General features: G+C 39.9%; 2 protein-coding genes across 4 annotated transcripts; one reads left to right on the top strand and one right to left on the bottom strand.

The window, feature by feature from the left end:
• Positions 1-3526: 3526 nt before the first annotated feature.
• LOC135089605 (uncharacterized) lies at positions 3527-27456 on the bottom strand. Of its 3 annotated transcripts, XM_063985417.1 has the most exons (9): positions 26979-27456; positions 24112-24192; positions 9294-9501; positions 7912-8047; positions 6803-6948; positions 5901-6071; positions 5367-5517; positions 5104-5190; positions 3527-4820 (listed from the first exon to the last, which is right to left on the bottom strand). In XM_063985417.1, exons 1-9 carry the CDS (start codon positions 27113-27115, stop codon positions 4693-4695), a joined length of 1245 nt encoding a protein of 414 aa, XP_063841487.1. In that variant the 5' UTR covers positions 27116-27456; the 3' UTR covers positions 3527-4692. The 3 variants fall into 3 exon arrangements, with proteins under 3 accessions (XP_063841487.1, XP_063841488.1, XP_063841489.1); XM_063985418.1 differs by lacking the exon at positions 24112-24192 and having other exon boundaries at positions 26979-27179; XM_063985419.1 differs by lacking the exons at positions 24112-24192; positions 26979-27456 and adding an exon at positions 19483-19611.
• On the top strand, positions 10295-18241 carry LOC135089602 (oplophorus-luciferin 2-monooxygenase non-catalytic subunit-like). Its single transcript, XM_063985414.1, has 6 exons — positions 10295-10952; positions 11110-11227; positions 12643-12874; positions 13490-13651; positions 14832-15026; positions 16749-18241. Exons 1-6 carry the CDS (start codon positions 10526-10528, stop codon positions 16920-16922), a joined length of 1308 nt encoding a protein of 435 aa, XP_063841484.1. The 5' UTR covers positions 10295-10525; the 3' UTR covers positions 16923-18241.

Here is a 27456-nt window from a genome sequence, read left to right as displayed (position 1 = left end):
TAATAGTTGTTGAGGTTAGGTTTCTTCATCTTGACCTTTGGAATTCCTTTTTTATTCCTCCGTGTGCTTCAGTTACCCGTTTTTTCCCATAATTCACTGCATTTTTTTTTTTACGTACTTGTACCATGGTATATTAAGCGGTTCAGAAGCTTATTAGACAAGACAGAATTAATCTCCCATCTTCTTTTTCTGGCCCTCCATATATATATATATATATATATATATATATATATATATATATATATATATATATATATATATATATATATATATATATATAATATATATATATATAGGAGAGCCGCCGGCCTAGGGCACAAAACTATAAGAAAAAAAAAGGCCTACTGAAGTGCCGGTCCCCAAACAGGGTTAAAAGCAGCCGTCAAAAATTAAAGAATAAATGTCTTGAAAACTCTGAGGAATAAAGCGAAATGTGAGGTGTTATATTGAAAGACTAGTTAAGGTGACAGGTGTGGTGTACTCGTGCAAGGCTGTCAGTACCTGCACGTCTATTTTTGGTCTCTGAAGTGGTCCAAGTTTACTGCAGTGAAGTGTCAAGTGTCATATTGTCAGTAGCGGTCAAAGGGTTAAAAGTGACACATCTCATGTGCAAGGTGTAAGGTGGAGTTTCTCTCTCTCTCTCTCTCTCTCTCTCTCTCTCTCTCTCTCTCTCTCTCTCTCTCTCTCTCTCTCTCTCTCTCTCTCTCTCTCTCTCTCTCTCTCTCTCTCTGACTGTCATAGTGTGAGATTCTTTTCTGAAGAGGTGACTCGCTAATACTTTAAATTTTTTTTTCTTTTTTTCTTAATGGGCTGCCTATGAGATTCATGATTCATGCTGAACTGCGCTTTGATCCTTCACATTAGCTTAACACCTCCCTGTAATAACCTAGAATATGTTATTTATTTATTTATTTTTTTTCTTTATTTTCGTTAAGAAGCTGAGTTTCTGATAGTTTAAGATTTTCTCCCTAAAGAGTCTGACTCTGTGGTAGTTTAAGATTGTTTTCTTCAAGACTATGACCGTAAAAGTGTAAGGTACTTTTTCCCTTAAGGAGCGGACTGTGATCATTTTCAATTTTTCCTTTAACCGTCCGACTCTATCATAATTATTCTTTCTTCAAGGAACTGACTGTCGAAGCGTATTTTATTTATTTATTTATTTATTCCTTAAAGGGACTGATTGTAAAAGATGTTTTCCTCTTAGCAGGACGACTGTGTAATAGTTCTAAGTCATCTTTTATCCCATTTTACCCCATTAATGATACCACTGACCATTTTCAAACTAATGCAGTAACTTTAGTGGATGAGTGACTAGGGATGAGGATGACTGGTGGAAGCAGGTAGGTGTTTCACGTACAGGGACTGCCATGTGTAGGCCTGACAGCTTCTTCCAGCTTCCCTTATTTTCTTATGTCGTTTTGTTCTTAACACTTTCATGACAAAAAAAAAAAATATGAAACTCATCAAACCATCCATTGATTCAGAATAAAATCAAACTGGTGCCGTAGGACAGAGACTGAAGGGGCAGCCTCCTCTCTCCCCTCTCTTCTGTAATCAGTGGAAATAGAATCGAGTCTCACCAGTAGCGGACACGATCGTGATGTCCGAGTATGTTGAGGTGACTGTCCCGTCCTGTCTCCCGATTGGCCAACGCGAGTGCCACCCTAGATTTCCATGCATGTGATTGGCTGACGACTCATTGACTCACCTTTACGTGTAAGCTGCTTGCCTTCGCCACGCCTTGCTGCCGAGAACTGTGTGGTGATTATGCTGTGCTGAATTTTGTGGCGCGTCGGGAACCTGAGATCATATGACGTTAACACTACAAAAAGTAAAGTTGAAATTGAAAAAAAAAAGTTGAGGTAAAATAAGTTTGAATAAGGCGATAAAAATATTGAATTTGTACATGTTGTTATTATTACTATTATTATTATTATTATTATTATTATTATTATTAGTTAGTAGTAGTAGTAGTAGTAGTAGTGGTAGTAGTAGTAGTAGTTGTTGTTGTTGTTGTTGTTGTTGTTGTTGTAGTGATGATGATGATGGTAATGGTAGTGATAGTGATGGTGGTGGCGTGGTAGTGATGATGATGATAATAAAAATAATAATAATAATAATAATAATAATAATAATAATAATAAATGAATTTTGAGATAATTTGACACAAAAAAAAAATTAAACGTTTGAACAGCGGACGATGACTAGAGATTTAAAATGCTTAAAAAAAAAAAAAACTTGAGTTACACAACCACGCCCATGAACGACCTTGTGTGACAGTAGAGAGAGAGAGAGAGAGAGAGAGAGAGAGAGAGAGAGAGAGAGAGAGAGAGAGAGAGAGAGATTTAATACAACCACACCCATTCAAGTCGTCCCTTATGAATAAACAGACAAAAAAAAAAAAACGTCAAATGCCCGTGAGTTGCCAGACAGTGACCTCGGAAGTTCCAACGGGACCAAAATTTTCCTGGATTTCCCTCCACCGAGGAGGCGGTCACCTCGCGCCCGGTATTATATGGAGGGTTTTTCTGAGTTCCTGGCTTGGCGTCACCGGAGAGGCAGGGGCCATTAGCTACCAAGGGCATTACGGTAATAGTCTTGATAAGCATAGCCGACTAAAAACGCGCCATAAATAATACGCGTAGATTATTATGCGTATAAAAACTGGCGCGGATAATTCGCATGGTGCCTGCCAAAAATCCACATCTGCGTGCACTCCCCCACCCAGTGTGATTAACTGCGAAGGTCATTAATTGGTAATGATTAAAAAAGTATATTGAAAATGCCGTTTTCAGCATAAAATGAGTGCTAGTATACCTTTATCCTTCCCTCACTTCACGGCTTCCCGCACGCTGGTTGCCCGTCACGGTGCTGGTGGGAGGCGCAAGCTGCCACTCACTTCCTCCTCCTTTTTCGTGAACACTGCGGTGTATGGAGGATTGTTCTTATAGTGTACTTCCTTTCATGCTGCTGCAGCCTTACTATAGCGTGGTTAGTCCCTTAAAAGTTAAGGAAAGCATCCTCAGGTGGTATGTTCAAGTGCAACTTCTGTGCCCTATGCAGGCGTGGGTCTCCGTAGCCCAGTGGTAAACCACAGGTCATGAAAGTTTCAAGACAAAGATGGATGGGTTCGAACCCCACATCCTTCACGTGAAAAAAAAATATATATATATATTATCAATAATGTCTCTGGACCATCTGGCCGTCCGGGCCTCAAACCACAAGCACTACACCACGGTTGGGGTGTGAGCAGCGAAGGACAGCCCGGCGGAGTCCAGAAATCCTCCTCCTATGCACCTTGCTTGCCTTACATCAACTTACACTTCACCGTTGCTCCACTCATGCCCCAATCAGTCAGTCAGTACCTTGCAGTGGCCACAATCAGCATCTATTCCTAGTGACCTGCCACAAACCTGTCAGTGGCTGCCTTGAAGAATGCTGGGACCTTTATGGGGCACGAGCAGTATTCAGAGACTCACAAGCTGTCATATCACTTAAAGCCAGGAACAGAAGTATGGAAAGAAGATTTAATGGAAAAATTTTTATTGCGCATAACAAGAATGGCTTTAACATTTGGCAAAAATCTGATGAATATAGAAAAAAAAATAAAAAAAAATAAAACATCCGGTATAGAGATGCTGTTATATCAAAGTTACAAGCTGCATAAAATCAGCAAGATATACAAAAGAGCCATGAAGAGGAAGAATAGAAAATGTCTTGGCAAGATGGTAGTGGTGCTGCAGTCAGTCCTGAGTAGTGACACAAAGCTGGTGGCGACTCTCACCTACGGGATGCCAGCCTTCTCACTTTACATCACCTACACCAAGCTACCCATTTACAGATTTACAACATATCTTCAACCTTTCTCTTACAAAAGCTGATGATGTTAACAAAAGTTGCAATTTTTTTTTACTCTCACTCCATTCTATTTAATACGCTGGCTGATTGGCCGGTTATTGGTCTATTTTTTATGTTCCATCTTGTTTATTATGATGATAAATTAGTTTAAATGAAGATCTACAGCCAAACCTTTTTTTTTTTTTGCAAGTTCTACCTCAACAGATCCCATAAGAATGATGTGAGTAATGACCAGAACCAACACTCATCACAACTCCCCCCTGAACACAATTTCCTCAGTGCAGTCTTCATTATATATAGTACATAGTTTTATACATAGAGTTCACAATACATATACCAAAGGCAGTGGTTATAGCAGAAATGTGTTCAGGAAGTCAGTCATTTTATCCTTTCTCTCCATGCTAAAAACAGGAGTATGTTGGGTGTCTTCTGTATAAAAACAATAATGCAAAAGCAGAATGGAAAATAGACAGCATACAAACCTTACTGTCTTAGCTGTGATATATGCTTATCCTTATTGTGAAAGATATTTGTTTTCATGTTTTTGTTTTTTTTTTGTGCAAAGTTTTCATCTTTCTTTACAAATGTTTATATGATTGCAGAGAGCTAGTGAACACCAGTGCACCTTTCATTACCAAGATTATATCAGGATGACCCTCCAAATAAGAGAGGAGTAGCCAAGACATCATGCCAAGCCTCCATATAGCTGCCATTTGCATATCTTCTCACTAGAAACATTGTGAAACAGTTGTGTCACACTCAGTTCTGAGCCTCAGTCACCCTGCAGGAGGCTGAGCACTGCAGCCACCAGAGGTAGTGTGCGGGAGGATGTGTCTAGTCCTCATAGCGAAGGTCCGGAGGGAAGGTGCAGCCAGACCTCTGGATGATCTCTGTGGCAGCCCAGATCCCACACTTGATGCAGTCAGCCACGTCCCGGCCCTGCACCAGCTGGGCCAGGAACCCTGCACCACACAAAACAAGTAATATTTTATTTCTCCTGTTGTCAGTTCTTCATAAGATATAGAATTAAGACATATGTAATATGTTAGTGATATTAATAATGCTGTGTAGAGAGAGAGAGAGAGAGAGAGAGAGAGAGAGAGAGAGAGAGAGAGAGAGAGAGAGAGAGAGAGAGAGAGAGAGAGAGAGAGAGAGAGAGAGAGAGAGAGAGAGAGAGAGAGAGAGAGAGAGAGAGAGAGAGAGAGAGAGAGAGAGAGAGAGAGAGAGAGAGAGAGAGAAACTCACCTCCCACAAAGGCATCACCAGCTCCATTAGTATCAATGAGCTTTTCTTCAGGCAATCTGACCACTGGGAACTCCTTCACTTTTCCATCTGGCAGGAAACCATAACTAACATCAGACAACCTTGATGTTCACCCATGAATGCATTAAGTCAAGGGGGGGAGGGGGGAAAAAACAAAATGCAGAAGGGAGGTTGCACTAATATTCATTATGAAGTGCACACTAATATCCACTTGGGCTGAGTGGATAAACTTGCCACACACTCACCCTTGGCCAGGATAACATTGTCAGCTCCCTGGGTGAACACAACAATACGACTTCGCTTCTCGTTCTCCTTTGGCAGCGATGCAGTCTTGAGGGCAATCTCCCGAATGTCAGTCAGGCCGAAGCCTTGCACTTCAGAGAATTTGGCTGCTTCCTGCCAAGATGTGAAGCATTTCGTGTTAAAATGTTACTTTATTCACATGTGGTATGCAGCTTTAATATCATTACATCATCACTACAAAACTGATATCCAGATTTATACTGCAGTGTTCAGAACTCTAATATTTGAATGTAATACTTAATGTATAAATGATGTCCCCCCTAACAACTTGTGGAAGCTTACATTCTGAATAACAATACTGGACAAGACAGTCACATACTACATTAGGTGTGCACACCAGTGTCTATCAGTATTGTCTATTTATCTATATTAACACAGGTAGAAGACAAGATATTCCTGTCCAGGCATTGAGATGCCTGCTTATAATATCAAAGTAAAGCACCATCTCTTGACACCTGGCAGGAGTGTTCACTTACAGTCTCATTGCTGAAGAGAATGTCAATGTAGGGGAATGCAGCCATCATGGGCTTCTTGAAGTGCTCACATAGGAAGGGTGCCGATAAGTTCATGCTGAACACCTTGTTATGCTCACAGGCGTGTTTCCCAATGGTCTGGATGGTCTCCGGGGACACAGTGAGGAAGAACCCCTGGGAAGGACACAGTGATGCTTCATACACTACAAATCACAAATGTCTCTAGGTGTGTAAGTGGAAGATTTCTTTCTTTCTAAAGCCTGATACAGATTATAGATGAAGAAATATACAGATTATTTTTAGAGTTTCTAATATGTGAGGAATATTTGAATGAGCGGAGTAGTGGTGGCTTGGGTTCACAGTTGCTGAAATACACAAATAAATCATAATTTAAAAATACAGATGTGATCTGCCAAAGTGCGCGCACACACACACACACACACACACACACACACACACACACACACACACACACACACACACACACACACACACCATCACTTAGTTTTTCTGAAGGATGCAAATTTCAATTTGCCAAGGAGCTTGAAAGCTTTTTAGTACCAATGTTGCAAATTCTTACTAGTGTTTTAAATGTTAGAAAGCCAGTCTCCACAAAGCAAATAAATCAAGCATTTACCACCCACATCCATGAAGAGAATAAAAGAAATGGGTTGTATATCCTAATCAATCTATGTATATACATATATTCAAAGCAAATAAGCATTTAAGGAGTTTTGTCAGGGTCCCATGACTTTATATTGACTTTCAATAATGTATTTCAGTCCTATACTGTCATACCCAAAAATAAATAAATTAATTAAATTAAATAGGTAAAAAATATAAAAAATATGCATCTTTTAGCATTCCTTATCTTCTAACTCTAAAGACAAGAAAATGAAACTTACTGAGATGTAATAAAATTTGGCCTTTTCCAGTAAGGCTTTGTTCTCTGGGACGTCCAAATGGGACTTGGAAAAGTGATTGGCAGCCGCAAGGTTAGCTACAAGCGACCTGCATGCTCCGTTCTTTGTGATAACGACGGCACAAGTTCCTGAGGAGAGGAGAGGAGAGGAGAGGGTGGAGGAGGATATGATGGATCAAGAAAAAAGGCAGAAGTCTTTATGATACTGCAATACAGTATATCTAATGAAGGTAAAAACATGCACCTCAGGGTTCAGCCAGCAAAGTGTTAAACAGGGAGAGTTACTCTGGTGGAAACAAGGAAGAGGTTCTAAGGTTCTTCACAGCATAAAGAAGCATCTACAAATTAGTGTTTCTGCATCAAAGGAATCAATGAAGCTTGGTGATGACCCTATGCAGCAGAGTGGATAGAAGCTGAGATCATAGCAAAGACACATACCACCCTTGGGAGTCACAAATCTGACCAAACTCTATTCCCACACAAGGCAAGTGGGAAACAAGTGAAGTAACCTCTTATGCTTTATATTTGAAACCAATGCATAAATTATCATACATGGGGTTTTCTATTCCACAATGATGGACCATTATCCATGGACAGGGAAAGTAAGACAAATTTAAATTCAACTGAAGACTGGAAGAATTCTTAGTTGGAAAATTACTTCAAAAAGTGAAAACTGGCAACAGTGCCAGCAACAGCACTTCTCAGGAAGTTATCAGACTATGAGATTACACATAAATTTAGTGGCTTTGCTGTTTTACTATGATGAAAAGTTCCTGCATCTTTTTATAGGGAAGCATCTAGGAATGTATGGATATCCCCTTCCCCAGCAACGTACAGTTGTGATCACAAGTTACCAAAACCTACACTCACTTCCATTGTATTTTGTTTCTCCCCTCAATGTCAAGTCTAATCTGCTGACAGTCTCCTTACAAAACCTATAAACTAACACAGGTTCAGCAGATCAAAGCACCTGAGACTGAGGAAAGACACAAGTCATGGTAGAGATGAGTGTGATATGTCACTTGAGTTCTGACAAAGACTGCACCATCAATAACAGTGAGAGAAGGCCACACGACAGCCTGCAGAACTTACCTGTGGGGTGGTCATCCTGCTTTTGATACCTGACCTTCACACCTGCCTCCTCTGCCTTCTCCTCCAGGGTCTTGCTGAAGCTGTCCTTCCCTACTGAGCCCATGAAGGTGGCACAGTGCTTCTTTCTCAGGATCCACTGCAGGAAAGAGGCTCAGGTTAGAGAGAGAGAGAGAGAGAGAGGAGAGAGAGAGAGAGAGAGAGAGAGAGAGAGAGAGAGAGAGAGAGAGAGAGAGAGAGAGAGAGAGAGAGAGAGAGAGAGAGAGAGAGAGAGAGAGAGAGAGAGAGAGAGAGAGAGAGAGAGAGAGAGTGCTGTACATTTTACGAAAAACAGCTGACAACCAAAGTTACAAGAACAAAATCAATCATATGTTTGACACTGGAGATTTCTAATTAACATGATGGGTCTGTCTGCTTTGTACTAGTGTAATCATGACCAGAGTAATGTATAGGAAGGGTGCAGGTCATTAATTTCTACATCATGTTAAGGACATACTCAGGGTTCTGCTGTGCTTAGTCTATTTAGCTATAGGTGACACCATTGCTTAAGAGGCTTTGTGCAAGGCCAAACCACACATTAATTTTTTCTGCATTTCAATTTGTGGGGTTTTTCATTCCCTATATCTGGACTAGTGTAGCTTCCAATCTTGGGGTTTTTCATTCCCTATATCTGGACTAGTGTAGCTTCCAATCTAAGATATCCTTTTCTTTAAGGACATAAAAAACCTGTTCTCCACAAATTCCCTACAAAAGTGTCCTCCACAGATCCTCTACACTGTACTGACATCTCTTATTAATCAAACTAATCGCACTGTTCCTGGCAACACAAGAAAAATAATGCTCTGCAGTGATACAGTAACTGAGGAAGGACATTGTTTGGACTGTCAGGTGTATGGAGATCCAGATAATTAGATGCATGTGTAGTTCATTATTAAGTAAACCTGGAAAGGAGGATCTCAGATGATAAAAGGAAGGAGCAGGTGGAATACTGGTGTATTGATATGATGGTAAGAGATACACTGGGGTGCTCAGGACATGATGAGAGGGTATCAGAATGTGACAGGGCAAGGTGTGAGAAATCTTAATGTAGTTGGTAGAGTTTTTAAAAGTTGATTTAACAATATGTATTTGAAAAGAAATTATCCCAGAGTTGTACAGTGAAGGAGGCCTGTACAGGGAGGCCACTAGTTGAACAAGGCAAACAAATGGAAGCAAATAAGGAGCCTTTAAAAAGATGATGAGACATAAAAGAAAAATAAGAAAAGATGGGGCAGCAATATAAATAGAGAAAAATTATGGTAGGAACATTTGTGTAAGAATAAGATGCACTCATGATGCAACATCAACACTGGAGTGTGGGAGGATGTGGTGGTGAGGAGACCCACTTGTGCCACCCTCATGGAGTTCTGTGTTGCTCCCCCAGCGAGGTACTCCACCCCCGCCATGCCAGCCATCTCCTTGTACATGGGCTCGTGCTTCTTCTCCGCCAGGATGGCATTGTTGGGCTCCAGCTCATACTTCTTGAGGTACTCGCTGTCTGTGTTCACGGCAATGTCCAGCAGGGGGTTACCCACCCCAAACAAGCTTCCTTCACTGAAAAAGGTTAATGCATTAGTTTTAGGTATTCTTCTTTTCATTCCTGCATAGATCAGTATTAGCATGGTATGTTTCCTCTTGTATTTTGCTTCAGTCTTCTCTCTGACTGATTAGGAAATGACATGGTTACTGCTTTATGACATCTGCATCTTTCATCATAATCAATAACATGTTTTGGCTAAGTAAACTGTTTGTCACTGATATACAGACTGCCAACACAACTGTTAGAAAATTAACTTTGAGATGATCTTTTTAACTTTTCATATTTATTTACATACACATTCATAAGAATCCAATCAGCATTGCTTAAAATACTCATAATCTACATATGCTATCAGCTATTTTACCAACACTGGAAAAAAACATATATCATGTTATCAGCTAATCAGTCTCAGCCTCACCTTAACTAAACTAAACACAGTACAAGTTAACAGGAACCTATTGGGACAACTCCACTAACCTGTGAACATCTTGTATCAGATAAACCAGATCCCAGTCTGATTTTGTACTACAACACTAAACATGAAATCAAATAAAGCAGGAAAATCCCATACATCAGATATGACACAGTTAATTTTACCAGATTAGTAACAGTAGCACAGCAACACACAGTTAGAGATAAAAAGAAACCAACATATTATTAGTAGATATTAATAGATCTATCCACACCACTCTGAGGTGTGATGGATGTGCTGGGCAGGATGAGGAAGGAACAAATCATCGAGGCAAGCAGGAATAACAAAGTCTCTCTCACACTTGCAGCAATCAGTGTGAGTCATCATCCCTGTCACTACATGTCCACAAATTAACAAAGATAAGAGATTTGGTGTGAATGACGTCTTCTGTCCAGGTGAAGAAAGAAAAAAGATGTTATCATTCATCATGTTGACATCACCTACCACTATCACACAGCCACAGGACTTGCCCTTAGCTTTGCATAGTGTGCCTTACATTCCAACACTGAGCAGCCTCTCACAGCCACTCTCCTGACTGTCCCTTACACAAAGAAGAATCAAACAGGATGAAAGTTCTCCTTGTATTAGCAGTTGTGGTAGGTGGCTGTGTGTTTGCTTTGCCGCCACAATACATCCACCACCGCCACCAGCCCCTCGAGACCTCACAGAACACTACCTCATACATCAAGGGGAAGGAAACACAGGTCCTGCCTCATCAACAAAAGTTTGATATGAAAGGAAAAGAAGCAAATGTGGTGTATCATGACAATAAACTCGCAAGTCAGGAGGACAAAACACACAATATTCGAGACAAGCACAGAAGGTCTCATTACATCCCGAGGAACACTGAAGCCAGAATTCTTGACATGAACAGGAGATACCCAAGTCGAGGAAAGCTGAAGACACTGCCAGGTCTGGCAAAGCTCAGCAAGGAAGACATGCCACAGACCAACACCACCAACCCCATGGAATGTTCATTTGCCTGTCCTCAAGGTGAGCAAATCCTCTTTCACCCCATTATCAAATATTTTTGTCTGTATCTTTTAATAACTTGAATGAGTAAATATGAATAATGATGATAATAAATAAGTATGTATTTATCTTGTTTCCATCCTAACTTAGCCTCACTGTTCTTGCCTCCACAACACAGCCGAGAGCATCACACCCTGCATCTGTGACCCTTGCGCCCGGGCCATGAACTGCTCCGCCGTGGATTCTTTGCGGAAGCTGTTCACCATTTTCCACACTGCAGCATTCCCTAACCCAAGGTAGGGTCTCTCTCTCCTCTCTCTCTCTCTCTCTCTCTCTCTCTCTCTCCTCTCTCTCTCTCTCTCTCTCTAGCATTTTTTTTATTTAATTTTATCCCTTTCCAGCAGTAGGGCATGGACTATCAAATAAAAAATGAAAAATCTATATATAGACTGCTGACCTTACGTTATGTGTATGTATACATGTAGTTTCCTTGCACATGAGCATTCTAGAATGATGTCTCTATAATATAGATGGCCTCATATTTAAAAACCTGTGACCCATCTATACATGGACTTGCCAGAATCTTGTGCAGTTCCTGTTTATTTGAGCAAGCTTGAGATGCTAAATAACGAATCATATGAATGATTTCTGTCAGTAGAAAACAAGCATCTATAAATAAACCCTGCAGCAACCTAGTGTAGTCACAAGGGATCAAACATCTACATAGAATAGACATGCTGACAAAAGGTCCTATTTTTTAAAAGTCTATATATAAACACTCCATCATAAAAGGGTTGAATTAAGTCAGCTACAGTCAGTTTCTTTTCAAAAGGATTGTGTAGGCAAGCAAAATTACATATTCTTTGGAAAAATTACAGTAATGACAATAACCTCAGGGCACAGACAGCAGTTATTCTGATTTGTGATGATGTACAAAATGGCTGCAAACCATGTAGTAGTAATAAAGGGCAAGGCACAAAGGGAGGTGTGGAGGGTATGTACTGTAATGGGCAAGTCAAGGCTCAGAAACTGCCACACTGTCCTACAGTCTTTTGATGATGATGGTGACAATGATGACAACACAGTGATAATAAACCTTTATGTATTATATGCAGTACTTAAAATAGTTATGAAATGTTTGTAGACCAAATACGGTCAGTGATAGACAATCTCACTTTCTGCCTGTGTGCTTGAGTGTTTGTTGTCTAGACAGTGATAGGTGATATCTGGACAGTTTTTATCAAGACTGGTACATCCTTGATAACATTTCAAGTTCATTTTCATAGATTTCAGCCCAGGCCAATATTTCTGCAACTACTACTACTACTACTGTTGTTACTACCACTTATATTACTACAGCTATTAGCACTCTGTAATTCCTTTTTTTTTAGTCTTCAAAATTACTGCAATATATAATTGAAAAAAATGTTCACTGAATGAGTGATACCATTAACTTAAGCATCCAGTCTAAACTCAAGAAAATCTCTTTGTCCTTCAGTGCAAAATCTATAATCTACAGCACCATTCATTTTTTTTTCATTGTCTGTTTTTTTTTTTCCGAGCCTTAATCAGCACAGTACCATTGCAGTGTTGTGTCACATATTTTAGTAACAAAGTTATAAAATCTCCAGTCAGTTTTGCAGTACACAAGTCTGCTTTCACAGTACAAGACCAGACTAAATTAATATATGGCATTTGTTTTTTCTCTTAGGTTTGAGTCATTTTTGCTGGTGTCCCCCTTACTGAAGAGTTACAAAGGTAGTGCCCGCTCAGACACTTTCCTTGCCAACACTTTCGGGGATGTCTCCTTCACCAGCATATGGGTGGAGAGCATGGCATCTCTCACAGTAGTGGAAACTGGGGCATTCAAGGGCAGCGAAAACACCCTCATCAGTCTTGTCTTCAGATGGAACTACGGTCTCACCCACTTCCCCTTCAATGAGGTTAGACCTCCTTTCCATATTTTTAGTAGTAATAGTAGTGGATAGATCACATGCTTGAGTGAAAAGTGATGTTAATGAATGGTTTCCTATGTGATAAGGGGTTTGGCAAGGATGTGGTGTATTTATATATAGATGGTGTTGTAAGGGAGTAATAATGAGAGTATGAAATGAAGGTTTTGAGTCTAGTGAATGTTATTGGTAGAAAGTGAAGTCCAAGTGGTACAGGAGTTTGGAAGAGTGTGGAAGGAGAAAACTGAGTGAAGACTAATAAGAATAATAAGTAGGTAATTAAGAGTAAGAGGAGGGTGGGAAGATGAATGTAGTTTTCAATGATAAGTTGCTTGTTTCAAATTAATCAAATCTGAGAGGTGCAAGTGTAACATAAAATCTTTAAAGGATGGATGGTGTGAAGAAAGTGTTGGATGCAAGAGGAATTTCTGTGGACTAAGGATCAGTGAATGTACACAACAGCACTGAGCAGAGAGCACTAGTGAATGCATAAATGTGATGTGGCCATGAGGGACTATGTGAGGCTCTCCTACCATATCTGGTCCAAATAGTTGATGAGTTTTGATGCAGGCAAAGAATAATATAATTCATCCATTCTTGATACAGATTGCTAAAATGGAAGTGCTGCAGAAACTGGAGGTATCAGGGAGCAGTTTCAACACCCTGCTGGCCTTCCCTTATAACCCAAGGCTCTCCAGTCTTTTCCTGGACGACAATCGCATCGAAAGCATTCCTCCACGGGTATTCTCTGAGCTCTCCAACCTCATGGTGAGAGTTTCCAACCTGCTCCCCCAACCTGCCTTGCTCTTATGGGAAATGGCTTCATAGCCTACAACTAAATGGTCTGTTTATTTACCTGCATGAAGGAATCCCTGGAATAATTTTCTTTAAAAAGTTTGGTTTCATTTGTTCCTTCTCTGATCTGCGCCATGCATGACAGCTTTTTTCTTTACTATTTTGTTTTGTATCTTTTTCATGAGGAAGTTGGCTGTGCACAAAAGTTAGCCAAAGAAAGTCTGCTCAGCTGCTGCTCCCAAAGTGAAATAGGTGTCTTACTACTCCTTCCTTGAAATTATTCACATCACTGGAACCTACCTTATTTATATACCTATCCTCTTTATCTCTATGCTCCCAACTCATGAGACTTCAAGCTTTATTCCTAAGTTGTTCCTTAATCCACAAACTCTTATCTAAATTGAATGCATTCATGTATGTTCTTTTGGCTTTGGATATCCAGTTAACATTTTTTGATCAATGACTTTTAGCATACATATGATATGTATCTACATATATCTGATACCTTAGTATCAGAAGAGCAGTCTGACCTGGGAACATTTGTGGTCCCCAGGTCGGACCGCTCTTTTGGTATTGACCCTAAGTGTCTTGACACCCTGCTATACTTTTTCTTCATTAATTTCTGCAACATTCATGGTCTTAGATCTAATTTTCAGTCTGTAGAACATTACCTCTCCTCTAATAAACCTCACCTTCTTTTCCTCACTGAAACACAGGTGTCTGAGGCAACTGACAGTAGCCCCTTTTCTGTTCCCACCTACTTTCTCTATCCTCATTTTCTCTCCAAAGCTGGATTTATGTGCACAATGACTTAACCTGCTCTCGTGCCCATGCTCTTGAATCTTCTGAGTTTTCATGGTTTGTGGGGATTCCTTTCTGATCTCATCAGTTAGTCTGTCTGTCACAGTTGCAAACAAGAACAGACTCGAGGCCAATCCTTGGTGCAGTCCCATCTCCACTCTGAAACCTTCTGTCATCCCTGCAGCACACCTTACTGCTGTTATGCTGTTGTCATACATGCCCTTCACCACCTTCACATACTTTTCTGCCACTACTGACTTTCTCATGCATAGGTGAGATGCATGCTTGACTCAATCCTGTAAAAATATAACTAGTTAAGAACACACACAAATATGATTTTTATCTCCTTCAGTATCTGGACTTGGCATACAACAGTCTGTATGAGCTGAATAAGGACAGCCTGCACTTCTCGTCCCAAGATGTGATAGCGTTCCTGGATCACAATGCCATTACATACATTGATGAGCGTACCTTTAGCGGACAACAGCCTATCCTTCTTGATGTCTCCTATAATGCCCTTACAGGCCTGGACCAGGGTGTCTTTCAGGTAAGGAGTAACGTAGTGCTTGGTAGTGAAGGAAACAATAAAGGAGAAAATGACAAGTGATTGAAAAGATATATTGTTTGTACAGGTGAAGTAAAACAGGGAACCTGGTAGAGGTCTTTAAGTGGTATAGGGGATATAACAAGGGTGGTATAAGGAAAATTCTCACAATCAGTATTTAGGATAAAACAAGAAATAATGGATACAAGCTTGAAAAACTTTGATTTAAAAGAGATAGGAAGGAATTGATTCTCAAACAGAGTAATAGATGAATGGAATGGACTCAGTAATCAGGTTGTTTGTGCTGTCATTTGGGAACTTTAAAAGAAGATTAGACAAATTTATGGATGGGATGATAAGTGGAAATAGGTAGGTTTTTGTGTTCTTATGTAAATAACAAATGGAACATGGCAGTAAACAGACTTATTAACATTAGAAAAATGGCTAACAATGTGTGCAAGAGATGAGGTGCCTGACAAGTAAAGGGAAAGGATGACAGTGTGTGCTGCGAAGATATCACTTGTACAAATAACATAAATGATGACTGAATCATAGCAAGGTGAAGTTCTGGATAATCCCTGTCATGTTCAAAGTTTTATGGTGAAACTGAGATAAGAAGTGTATATCCTGATAGATGAACAAAAAACTTGCACAACTGATAAATATTAAAACTATAAAGGGCAAAGAGCAAGGAACAATCTCAAGGTGAACTGCCCAAGGCGTCACAATGCACACACTGCCCTTAGTCACTGCCCTTGAACCCCACCTGTCCTGAATGGTTTGTTTTTGTCATTAGTAATTAACTGCTCTGTCATTTAGCTTCATATCACCAAGTCCAAACTGTTCATCAACCCCAGTAGATTTGTACATCATCATCTTAGAAATACTATATATATATATATATATATATATATATATATATATATATATATATATATATATATATATATATATAATATATATATATATAATATATATATATATATATATATATATATATATATATATACTTACTATATTTTTTCCTTTCTTGTTACAATGACTTCCATTACATTATTCAAGTTACATTCTTTTGTGTTAGCATCATATTTTGAAAAGCCACACAGAAAATGCATTTCTCTAATTCATTGCAGACATAGGGCACCAGCACCTGAAGGGATTTGGTCACCTGTAGAGAATGTAAGGAAATTAAATGAGTAGTGATAGTGCTGTAAGGCCTTGCAAAAATGAAAGGGAACTTAGAATATCTGAGAGAAAAAGAGAGTGGGAGGACTGGATTGTGCAAGAATTGCATGTATTGACAGAATCAAATGAAAGTATTTGGCAAGACCCTCCCATTGACTTTCAGATAAGTAGAGTTCATCTACTACTTAAGATAGCACCGAGGATGGCATTGACAGATAAGTCTGAAGTCATACAGCTATTTTCTAAACAGATAAGCCTTAAACATGAGCTACCCAAGGCATAAGATAAGAAATGGATGGAATGCAATAGCTGCAGCATACCAAGCCAGAATATTTACTGCCTTCATCATCATTCTTGCATCTATTTTCCTTGTACACATCTTCATCCATTCTCTTTCTTCATATTGATTATGTGTTGATCTTTCCTCAGATATTGCATCTTTGCCCTCCATTCCCTTCAGTCACTCCTTCCATGTTCCATTTATTGCATTTCTGTGTACCCTCTTTGTTCTCCATCCTAATCTCCCTCTCCCTTGCACAGCCTGTACTGGACAACATTATTGACAACGACGACGACAGCTATGTGGACGCCACCAACAACCCTCTCCAGTGCCCCTCCATATCCTGGCTGTTGGAAAATTCAATGTACCTCTACTTCATGGCCTTACCTGAGCCCCCTGCACCCCTGCAAGTTGAGGTGGTCCTGAGATGCTAACTCATGTTCTTGATGATCTTTTAGGTGCTTTATGTGATGCTGTAAGTGATTCCAGTGATTTGTGAATGGAATGCTGGATGTACTGAGTAATCTAGGTGATATGGTTTAGTGACCTTTTGAATGCTGGTACAGGTTGCTGTGATCTATCCCTTGTGACCTTTTAGATGCTTCAGTGGTTTGTGCACATTGTTATTGAGATCTAGATAGCTTTACGTATTAGTTGCAGCCAGTGACTCTGAGTGCCCCATGTAGAACCTCTGTGTGTATGCTCTTACAATGATCCTGTAGTAAGTGTTCCTGTGATAATCCAAGATAATAGTGATTGTGCATGCAAGTAGTGACTCCAGCATTAGTGATAATATCTCAGACAGGTCCTAGGTGACTCACTGACTGTACTTTGCAAACCTACACATGGATCCCCTTCTACTGGTCATGTAGTTGTTCCTGTGTAAATCTCAAGTTACTGGTGAGCATGCAAGTGCCTCAGTGATCCTAGTACAGTGCCTCTCAACCTTGGATACATGAGTGACAGTTCTCAAAATATTGAAGTTTTCAAGTAAGATTTCAAAACCTTAAACAAAAAACATGCTCATTGTTACCAGAGTATGTTCCACTTTCAGCTACATATATACAACTAGTTATCAGGAAAAATGGTTACAAGCCACACTTTTTTTCCTTGTTATGCTAGATGTGGATATACACACATCACCACTTGACATCATCTCCAAACATGGAGATCTCTACATGGGTCAGTAAGTAAAATGTTGAGAACTACCACTCAAGTTACAGCCTCATACATGGCCTGCACTGGATTCATGTGTAGGATATTGATTTGTGTGGACATTTTCCTTTGAACTATCACTCCCCAGTCGCGTTCCTTAGTGGCCGCTCAGCTGTTGACCCTCTGGTTGGTAATGGCTGTATAACACATTATTTTATTTAATTCTAGACAATTATATTAAGTAAAAATAAAACTTCAGGAACTAAAAATTAACTACTTGATCACTCATTTTGGTGTGAGTGCTCTCTGGAGTGTAAAAAAAAAATAAAAAAAAAATAAAATAAAAAAATAAAAATAAATAAATAAATTGCACTATACGAGGGGTAACTAAAGTCTGACGTGAGGCACTACTCTGATGCACCTAATCCCGCGCCTCGTGATTGTTATCGCTTGCCGTGCCACGTTGACCGCTTTGGTTTCGAGTCACCTTAATTAACAAGGACAAAGTGTTTACTAATGCTGAGGAATGTACTGTTTGACCGCCACTGTTGTTACTGAAATGCCCTGTCTGTTAAAAATATATAGTGATTGATAGACATTTTTTTTTCACACTTTTCACTAGCGGAGAGAGAGAGAGAGAGAGAGAGAGAGAGAGAGAGAGAGAGAGAGAGAGAGAGAGAGAGAGAGAGAGAGAGAGAGAGAGAGATTAGCGTGTGAATGATGGGTTGTCAGGGAGGGGGGTATGATGTAAGACCGGCATGGCGGGGGTTCAAAGAAATGGGTGAGAGAGAAAAGTCAATAAAAAAGAGAATAAAACAAAGGTGTATTTATAATAAAGTACTGCATTAGGCACGCTTCGATATGACAAGACAACGCTATAACATAACGCACACATGTGTTGTATATACGGTGTGTATAAATAGAAGAGAGAGAGAGAGAGAGAGAGAGAGAGAGAGAGAGAGAGAGAGAGAGAGAGAGAGAGAGAGAGAGAGAGAGAGAGAGAGAGAGACTGGTGAGGTAGATGAAATGGAGCAAAAAATGTTAGAGAGAGAGAGAGAGAGAGAGAGAGAGACTGGTGAGGTAGATGAAATGGAGGAAAAAATGTTAGAGAGAGAGAGAGAGAGAGAGAGAGAGAGAGAGAGAGAGAGAGAGAGAGAGAGAGAGAGAGAGAGAGAGAGAGAGAGAGAGAGAGAGAGAGACTGGTGAGGTAGATGAAATGGAGCAAAAAATGTTAGAGAGAGAGAGAGAGAGAGAGAGAGAGAGAGAGAGAGAGAGAGAGAGAGAGAGAGAGAGTGTAGGTGGTGCAGAGAGTAAAATAGAAGACAGAGCAGGGTGGCCAGTGATTGGCAGTCGATAACAGAATGATAGTATACGAGATAGTGAGGACACACTTGCGCAGACCAGTACTTGTACACGTGGATCTTTCCTACAGTAAACGTGAGCCACCAATGAAATACGTGTTGGTGTACGGATAACATCTGCCTGGTAACACACACACACACACACACACACGGCAGCGATACAGCAATAGAGTAACGTCGCGTCCGAAATACACTACCTTGTTCTTTGACTGAATGAAAATAAATATATAAAATAAAATAAAATAAATAAATAAATAAATAAATAAATAAATAAATACACACGTCCACTTCAAAGCCACATAAGCACCACCGCATCAATACATCCATCCGAAACAGACCCGTATGGGCATAACACAGCAGGCCTCTCAACACTGGTGCGGAGTTTTAAACGTACTCAGTGAAACGAAAAAAAAGAAAACACTACTGAGCAACATGTACTAGTAAAAGAGAGTTGCCAGTTACGCCAGCCACCACCTACCTACAAGTGTGCGCCATTCCGCGGCTACCCCGATACAGTAAGGCCGTTCTCGTCTTCCTCTGGGATTTTATGGCCTTAGCTTCAGCTGGGATGCCTGACGTCGCCATTCACTGTTGATATAGGTGCAGGATACAAGGGTTTCGGTAAATTATTGCAGTTTCCATCCTCTTTAAGGGAACGGAAAACGCCTGTTGAAGGACGGACTGTGAGCGTTGTTGTTGTCTTGCCTAACCTTATCTCCCGGGAGAATTTGTTGTTTTATCATGTTTGTATGGGGAAATATGGGTAGAGGTTATGTTGACAAGTGTTCCATTTAAATTTTGGCGCCGCGTTTAATTAAAGCAAGAGGTTGGAATCTGTAGTGTGTACAAACAAGGCTGAGTGACTGGGTGATAAGTCAGGCAGTCATACAGTTCAATATCGGTGACACTTGTAGGGAATACTGTGCCAAATGTTTCTCGTCTCTGATAACCCTCGTCTCTGCTCCGACTACTCTACTTTTTTTTTCTCTTCGCTTTCCACCGATATTGATATATTTTCGTCTCTCTCCCTCTCTCTCTCTCTCTCTCTCTCTCTCTCTCTCTGATCAGACAGTAGTATGGTCAGCGGTTTATGGCAGGGCGAAAGGTTGCGGGTTCGATCCTGGCCCACGGCAGACTCATGAGAAGAGTAGTGCTCTGTCTTGTAACCCACTTAGGAGAACTGCTCGAATATGATCCTAGCTATCTAACTCACGGAATCCATTAGTCTCTCTCTCTCTCTCTCTCTCTCTCTCTCTCTCTCTCTCTCTCTCTCTCTCTCTCTCTCTCTCTCTCTGCGCCACATTAGCCTTGATTTCATTCAGCACCTGCACGATGTTCAACACAGCAACTGACATTACCGGGTAACGGCGAGGCTGAATGCCCGGCCACACGCTTCCCCGCCACCTCCTTGCTGACGTCCAATGAAAAAATCTAACCTCGAAAGTAATGCGGAAAAAAATATTAAAATAAAATAAAAATAATATTATTAATTCTTTTCAATGGCATGGAGGAGGAACATTATCATTTAGTTTTATAGTAGTAGTAGTAGTAGTAGTAGTAGTAGTAGTAGTAGTAGTAGTAGTAGTAGTATTAGTAGTAGTAGTGGTGGTGGTGGTGGTGGTGGTGGTAGTAGATCATTGGGTGAAGGATACACAATGAGTCGTTATTTAAAGGAACACATTTTAAACACAGCTGCGTCACATTCCATAACGGATCTCTTTCTGAAAGGTTATTATGACATAGGATGCTTCCGTTAATGGTAAAACCGGTGAGGCCAGTATGCTCAAGCGGCATCTTATCTCCACTATTTTTGAAGAGGCTCTAGTAGAAGTCATGGATATTTTCAAGAGGATTTTCATTAGACTAGTGATAACATATTAAGGATAAGTGGAGCAAAAACACATGAGAACCCGATGAACCATTTACCTGGCATTTGAAAATATCCTTGCGGGTACAACGCATTTCAAAATACGGGACAGATTAATGTTATTTCAACACAACTCCCTCTCTTTCCTTCTCATTCTTATTTTTTTTTTTTTTTCCGCGTGAGTCGATGGTTCAAGGATACTGTTTACTTAGTGGTGCACAGAGAAAGAGGAAGTTACTGAAGGGCAGGTATAAAGGACGGGACGAGAGCAAGAGTAAGGGAGAATGGAGAGGCGGAGTGCAGCGGGATAGGAGGCAAGGCACAGGAGGGCTAAGTGTTTGTTGTCATGTAACGCACAGCACACCCACACCTCTCTAACCTTACACTGTTTGTATTTGTTTGTGCCCTTATACTGTTTGTGTTGGACTGTTTGCGCTCTTAAACTGTTTGTGTACGAATGTTTGTTAAATTGTTTGTATATGACGGTGGTTAATGATGATACAAGGAGGAAAAACGAGAACACGGTACATGAGAGAGAGAGAGAGAGAGAGAGAGAGAGAGAGAGAGAGAGAGAGAGAGAGAGAGAGAGAGAGAGAGAGAGAGAGAGAGAGAGAGATAACATGCACATAACCCAAGCTGTAATGTGATAACCCACTCCTTTTTGTAAATAATAATAAAAAAAAAAAAAAATCATTCGCTCAGACGAGGCAGGAGTTATGGTCTGAAGTCACGCCACCATTTAGTTGTATGACTGCAAGCATATGATTAGTGAATGCTTTATGCTTACGATGTGCTACGGATAACACAGCAAGGACGGGGCTTCATTAACGGCGTGATGCACGTCCACTCACTATACGCCGCACGATCAAGGTCATAGTTTCGAAAGGACTATTTTCAAAGGATACATTGAGGATTGGTCGGGTTCCCATCCGTGTTTTTCCTCACTGATGATGCAAAATCCTTGCTAAACTATCACTAATTATGAAAAAATCCTAGAAACCTGTACTGTATTCTAGAGCTTGTTTAAATATCTAAAATGATTGAAGGACCCTTGTAAACTTCGATAAGTTCCACAAGACTACATGATTATAGCAATTACTAGAATCTTTGAAAAATGTATTAACTTTCACAAGAACAAGATAAATATAATAATAATAATAATAATAATAATAATAATAATAATAATAATAATAATAATAATAATAATAATAATAACAAACTAGTAATAAGACCGAATACCTTACGAATGTTGTTCAAGTTCCTTGGTAGGATCATTATTCGACCCTTACCTATCACAACGAAAAATCTTCAGAAATAATGATACTAAAATAAGGATTATAACGCTTTAATGATTCTCCAGCCAAATCAATGGTGCGTTACGTGAAGCCAAGGAAAGGATGGCTACGGATCGATAATCTTTTTACACGGGGTCTCAAGAGATGGTGTATGTTTTATTGTTTTAATTTTACTTTCCTAGTTTGTGCCTTCATTCTCCTCTTTCCTCGCGGAGTCATATCCCTCTATTGTGTTGCGCAGAACCATTCATTCATTCGTCTTGCCTCTTTAACTCTTTGTTCCTCTTTTCTTTTAAAAGTACATTCTCGGAGGTCTTAAGGCACCAGTAACCACATAATACGGCAATTTCTGTTGTGGCCTGTGTATCTACAGTGTGTAACTACTCGTATGAAACTGCATTTCGTAATTCTCTGTAAGGGTCGTTTCCACCCACCCACCCACGTACACAACACACACGCCACGGAAAGCTTTGGATGTCAGTGCATGAATAAACAAATTCTATCCGTCGTCTTAAGTTTAAAAATAACACGGAAGATCGTTTACATGGCTTTTATTTTATCTATTTATTTGTATGTAGCATGCCGGCCTTTTGACGGAAAACGGCGACATTATCAGCTGTGTCATATTTCTTAGGTTATAAATCACTAGTAATATTTTCATGTTTTGTTCTACGACAGGAACTGTAGCACAGAGTCACGATGGACGATCGTCACTGCTGAATTTACAGTAGCAATGGGGGGTGTGGGGCAAAGAGAGCAGCTGTGGAGCATGAACGTCCACCCATACTAATAAACCAGTAAATGAATACCCTGCATAAATAAATGAATAAGTATGTTGAGAGAGAGAGAGAGAGAGAGAGAGAGAGAGAGAGAGAGAGAGAGAGAGAGAGAGAGAGAGAGAGAGAGAGAGAGAGAGAGAGAGAGAGAGAGAGAGAGAGAGAGAGAGAGAGAGACTCATACTAATGAAACAAGGCATATATTTATTGGTATGGAACCTCAATGAAAAATAATTAGATATTGCAAAGTTATTCTGGATCAATGATGATGATGATGATGATGATAATTTTGTAGGAACATTGCAAAAAATATAACAAAAATCAGTTTCACTTTGTATTGATGTAGTGTTGCCATGAGCTTGCTCAAAATCATTAATGACTTGAGTGTTGCATCACCACCACATTGTGCATGATGCTTGCCTTGTTCTGAGGATCTCTCTGCAACACTGGATGACAGTGTCAGAAGTGTTCCCAGGCAGACTCACCATTATGTAAAGCTAATACAAATGAGTAGGTGTGAGCAAGTCCTGAGCCTCACAACACTCATATATAAAAGGAAGACACAAGTCACAATGAGGAGCAAAGTACATCAAACCTTTCATGCAAGGGATCAACACATCTCCACCAGCTGGCAGTCAGGAAAGCATTCAGTACAAGACACACTACCTATATTGCCTTGCCATATGCTAAACTAGACCAGTAAATTAATGCATAAGGATTTCTTCAAATAAATATGATAACACCATTAGTGTCTTCAAAGTGTACAACTCAATTTAACCCAGTACTTAAATTAAAGATTAAAGGCAATCCATTTACTTCCCATTCTTCAGTACCTGTACCTATAATAAGACTGACAAACCCAAAGGACACTGAATTCCAAGTCCTAACACACGAAGATCACAATAATGAACACTGAACTGATCCTGTCACCAGGAGAACCATGTCATAATTGACCATAAAGGTAACATTCACACAACACAAGGTCAGTACACACACACACGCACACACAAGCAACAACACAACCTGACAAGAGCTTTAGGATAAGTAGGAAGCTGCTATCATTATAATCGTCATTGTTATTACTGTTGTTGTCACGAAGGCTGAATCAAGGCCCAGGAAGTGTAAGCGAGAGGCTCAAAGCACAACTCATACAAGGGACGGGCTTGTACCTGACCAACCACCAAGATGTGCGCTTCTCCTTGTGGAACAGGGGAGAGGAGCGTTCAGGGGATTCTTCGCGCTTTTCTTTGCTGGATCAAAATAAAGAATATTAAGAGGCCACTCTCCATTCACTGGTGCTGCTTTGTTCTGGCAACAAATGTGATATACAGTGGTGCCAGAAATTATGTTCAACTGTGTTCTAATATATACTACCACTGACTCTAAGCTCTATCAGGCACTACCAATGGCTGTGTCCTATTGGATACTACAACCATTACTGATTTAACCACTACTACCTATGCATATCATACACTAATTATAACTACTACTGCATCTGTATGCCACTGAACAATACATATACTATAAAAACACCATTTCTTTCATTTCCAAGTATCTTTATCCAATACGGTAAAGGCATCAAAACACATCACCTTTGCTGCTGTGTGAGGCACATGCAAGTACACCACTGATCTGCCACCAATTGACTATCTGACACCTTTTAGTTCTGACAAAATTGCAAGATGGAGTTTGAAATTCCTGCACCATCCACACTAATGTTCTGAAGTCTAGACCATACACATGTCTCACTTCATTCCAGATAACATGTTGTAATGCATGAATGTGGTGGAAACCCTCAAATTAATCCTATCAGTTTAGTATTCTGCATGTCATCATTCTAATAACACTTAAAGGCTTGGTTATAATGCATGACAAAAGATTTGACATATATAATCTGTATCTGCATTTTCAACAGTCATTGCACATTCTGGTTTTGTTCCCAGCAAAGGGTGCTTCCCATGAAATGTACCAATTCTAAAACTCCTAACTGAATTTCATAGTTAAAAACCATCATCATGGCACATGCAATATATGTAACTTTTCTACCTGTTCAGCATTATTAAATTGTACAAAAGATTTCAAACATATAAAAAAAAATGTGCAAGACTTTTACAGATATGAAAAACAAACTGCTTCTAGATTAGTGACTAAAATCTAATCATATGACAATTGAATCCTAGTGAAAATGTAGTAGGTTGATCTTTTAAGGTCTGGATCAAAGTGAGAAACAACTTTTCAGATGTGTGTAGATACCTGCAGCTGACCTCATCCTCACACATGGACAGGTAAGATTAATTTCTTGTTTATCAGTCATAAGTAACAATCCTGTCCTGCTCTTGATGTGGTCAATTATAGTACAGGAATACTCACTAACTTCACTGAAAACTCAGCAAACATAGTACTTATTAGACCATTAATGTTGTAGAATGTCTTGTGAGAAAAACCTACATTTAAGAAAACGAGCGACTGTGAGCAGTATTTGGTGCACTACAAATCCTGGCAGACTACTGACAGCAACTCTCAGCCTATCATTATATAGGTTCCTTTCAAGTATGCCACAGGTTTCCAAATGGTGACAGTAATGTTTTTCATACTGTACTGGAAGATTGCCACCAGTTCCTGTGAAAACTAGCTACTTCTAAAGCCATGATTTCCTGAGGTATTTCAAGTCCCAAAGAAAAATGAGAGTTAGAGATACTTAAAAACTTGTACTCTTTTCCAAAGTATTTCAAACCCATAAGAAAAAAATATAGAAAAAAATACACAAAAAGAAACTGCATCTAAGAGCATGTTGACTCATAAGCAATTAAAAAAATGAGTTACTCTTCAGAGATGAGCCAATGGCCTGCAGATATACAAGATAATTTCAGCCAGTTAAGTTATGGTGCATTCATTCAAATATTGCCTTACCAAATTCCACAACAAAAGCTTGTACCTATGTATTCCATTGAGTGGATCATTATTACGGCAAAAAATCTAGCTTTCTAGCAGCAAATGACATCATATGAAAGGAACCTATATTAGACCAGTTATGTTAAGGAAAATGTGGAATGAATTACAAATCATCTACCTATGAAAATATTTAGCATTTGCCTCACTATAAATCACAGTAGACAACTACTATTATGACAATCCACAAACTATAACATAAACTGTACTGAAGCCCAAAATAGGTTTCTTATAAAGTGAAAGTTCTCATGCTCAAGTGTAACATAATGAATACAGTTAAGTTCAAGTTTTGGTAGCTCTTTAGAAGTAAGACTCCACCTCCTCCTTTTTTCAAGTCACCAACAAGCATTGGGACTTCTTAAGTAAAAAAGGCACACATGACTAATGGTTCCCTACAAAAATTGGTCAATTCATTACATGCATACAACACATTTTGGGACATTTCCTAAGAAAGATTAGCACAAAACCTTTCAGTTACCTACAAAATGCTAGTACAAGATCAAGTTGTGTATGTTCCCCACCAACCCATCCAGTCAGTTACTAAACTAACTTCACTCAACAACCTACTTGCTGGCTTGAATCCCTCATCGATTTTATGGAAATTAATTATACTTTATACAGTAAATAAATATATAAATAATAATAATAATAATAATAATAATAATAATAATAATAATAATAATAATAATAATAATAAAAAGAAGGAGAAAAAGATTAATAGAGCTACTATTCCAAAGACTCCATTTTTCCCGAAGTGAACTATCACAGTTTGTGCCTTGTAATGATGCCCCGTTGATATCACAGAATGGCAGCATGGTTATCTAATCTGTGCCGGCACCAACGATCATATCTACAACTAAATTACACAACACATGTACACCAGCACATCATTTGATCATTTTGTGCCTCCACCCCGTCCACCGCGGCGCGGGCCACACCTGCCACGCGGCCAGGACACTGACACCGGGGGCATGGGCCACTGTGAGCCAGACGGGGCCGCCCGTTGCTGGTCCCACCCATGCTCGTCCCTCATTCAGCTGCCCTCCTCCTCACCCACCCGTGTGCTGGCCTCCCCTGTACTACTCACGGGATGTCCAGCTTGATTCTCTTAGAGCCATCGCTGGGCTTCACCTCCTCCTTCTCCTTGGCGACCTCGTGGTTAGCTTGGCTCATGCTGGCTGCCTCCCTTACTGGCGCTCCGGTTTGTTTACCTCGGCCAGACATAGACGCCCGCCTTCCACTTATAGATGACTATCATGGCGCGCGAGCTGAGCCGCTGCCATCTTGTCACGCCCACTTGTTAAAATTTTCCTTGTCTTATGGATTATGATGCTACGTTGAAGACTCATCGTGTACCGTCATTTAACTGGTGGTGACGTATTTCATATTCTGTTAAATACGTCCATGTATGTATGGCTATATGTATTTCTATTTATCTATTCGCCTGTCTGTCTGCCTGCCTGTTTGCCTGCTTATCTATCGATCGATCTATCTATGTATAACACACAGGGATTTCCCTTGCATCTGGGGACTGGGGACAAGATAAGTAGGAAAACAAATGTGGA

Source organism: Scylla paramamosain, chromosome 33, assembly GCF_035594125.1.
Source record: "Scylla paramamosain isolate STU-SP2022 chromosome 33, ASM3559412v1, whole genome shotgun sequence".
NCBI lineage: Eukaryota > Metazoa > Arthropoda > Malacostraca > Decapoda > Portunidae > Scylla > Scylla paramamosain.
Note: the sequence above shows the minus strand (reverse complement) of the source record. Positions and strands in the feature narration are given on the sequence as shown.

Bases quoted from the DNA above. Each gene is read 5' to 3' on its own strand.
- LOC135089602 (XM_063985414.1), top strand. From the start codon at position 10,526: ATGAAAGTTCTCCTTGTATTAGCAGTTGTGGTAGGTGGCTGTGTGTTT. The intron at 10,953-11,109 runs GTGAGCAAATCC...TCCACAACACAG, and splicing joins TTCATTTGCCTGTCCTCAAG to CCGAGAGCATCACACCCTGC. The intron at 11,228-12,642 runs GTAGGGTCTCTC...TTTTTCTCTTAG, and splicing joins GCAGCATTCCCTAACCCAAG to GTTTGAGTCATTTTTGCTGG.
- LOC135089605 (XM_063985417.1), bottom strand. From the start codon at position 27,115: ATGTCTGGCCGAGGTAAACAAACCGGAGCGCCAGTAAGGGAGGCAGCC. The intron at 8,048-9,293 runs GTGGGTCTCCTC...TCTTTCCTGCAG, and splicing joins ACTCCATGAGGGTGGCACAA to TGGATCCTGAGAAAGAAGCA. The intron at 6,949-7,911 runs GTAAGTTCTGCA...TCCTCTCCTCAG, and splicing joins GCAGGATGACCACCCCACAG to GAACTTGTGCCGTCGTTATC.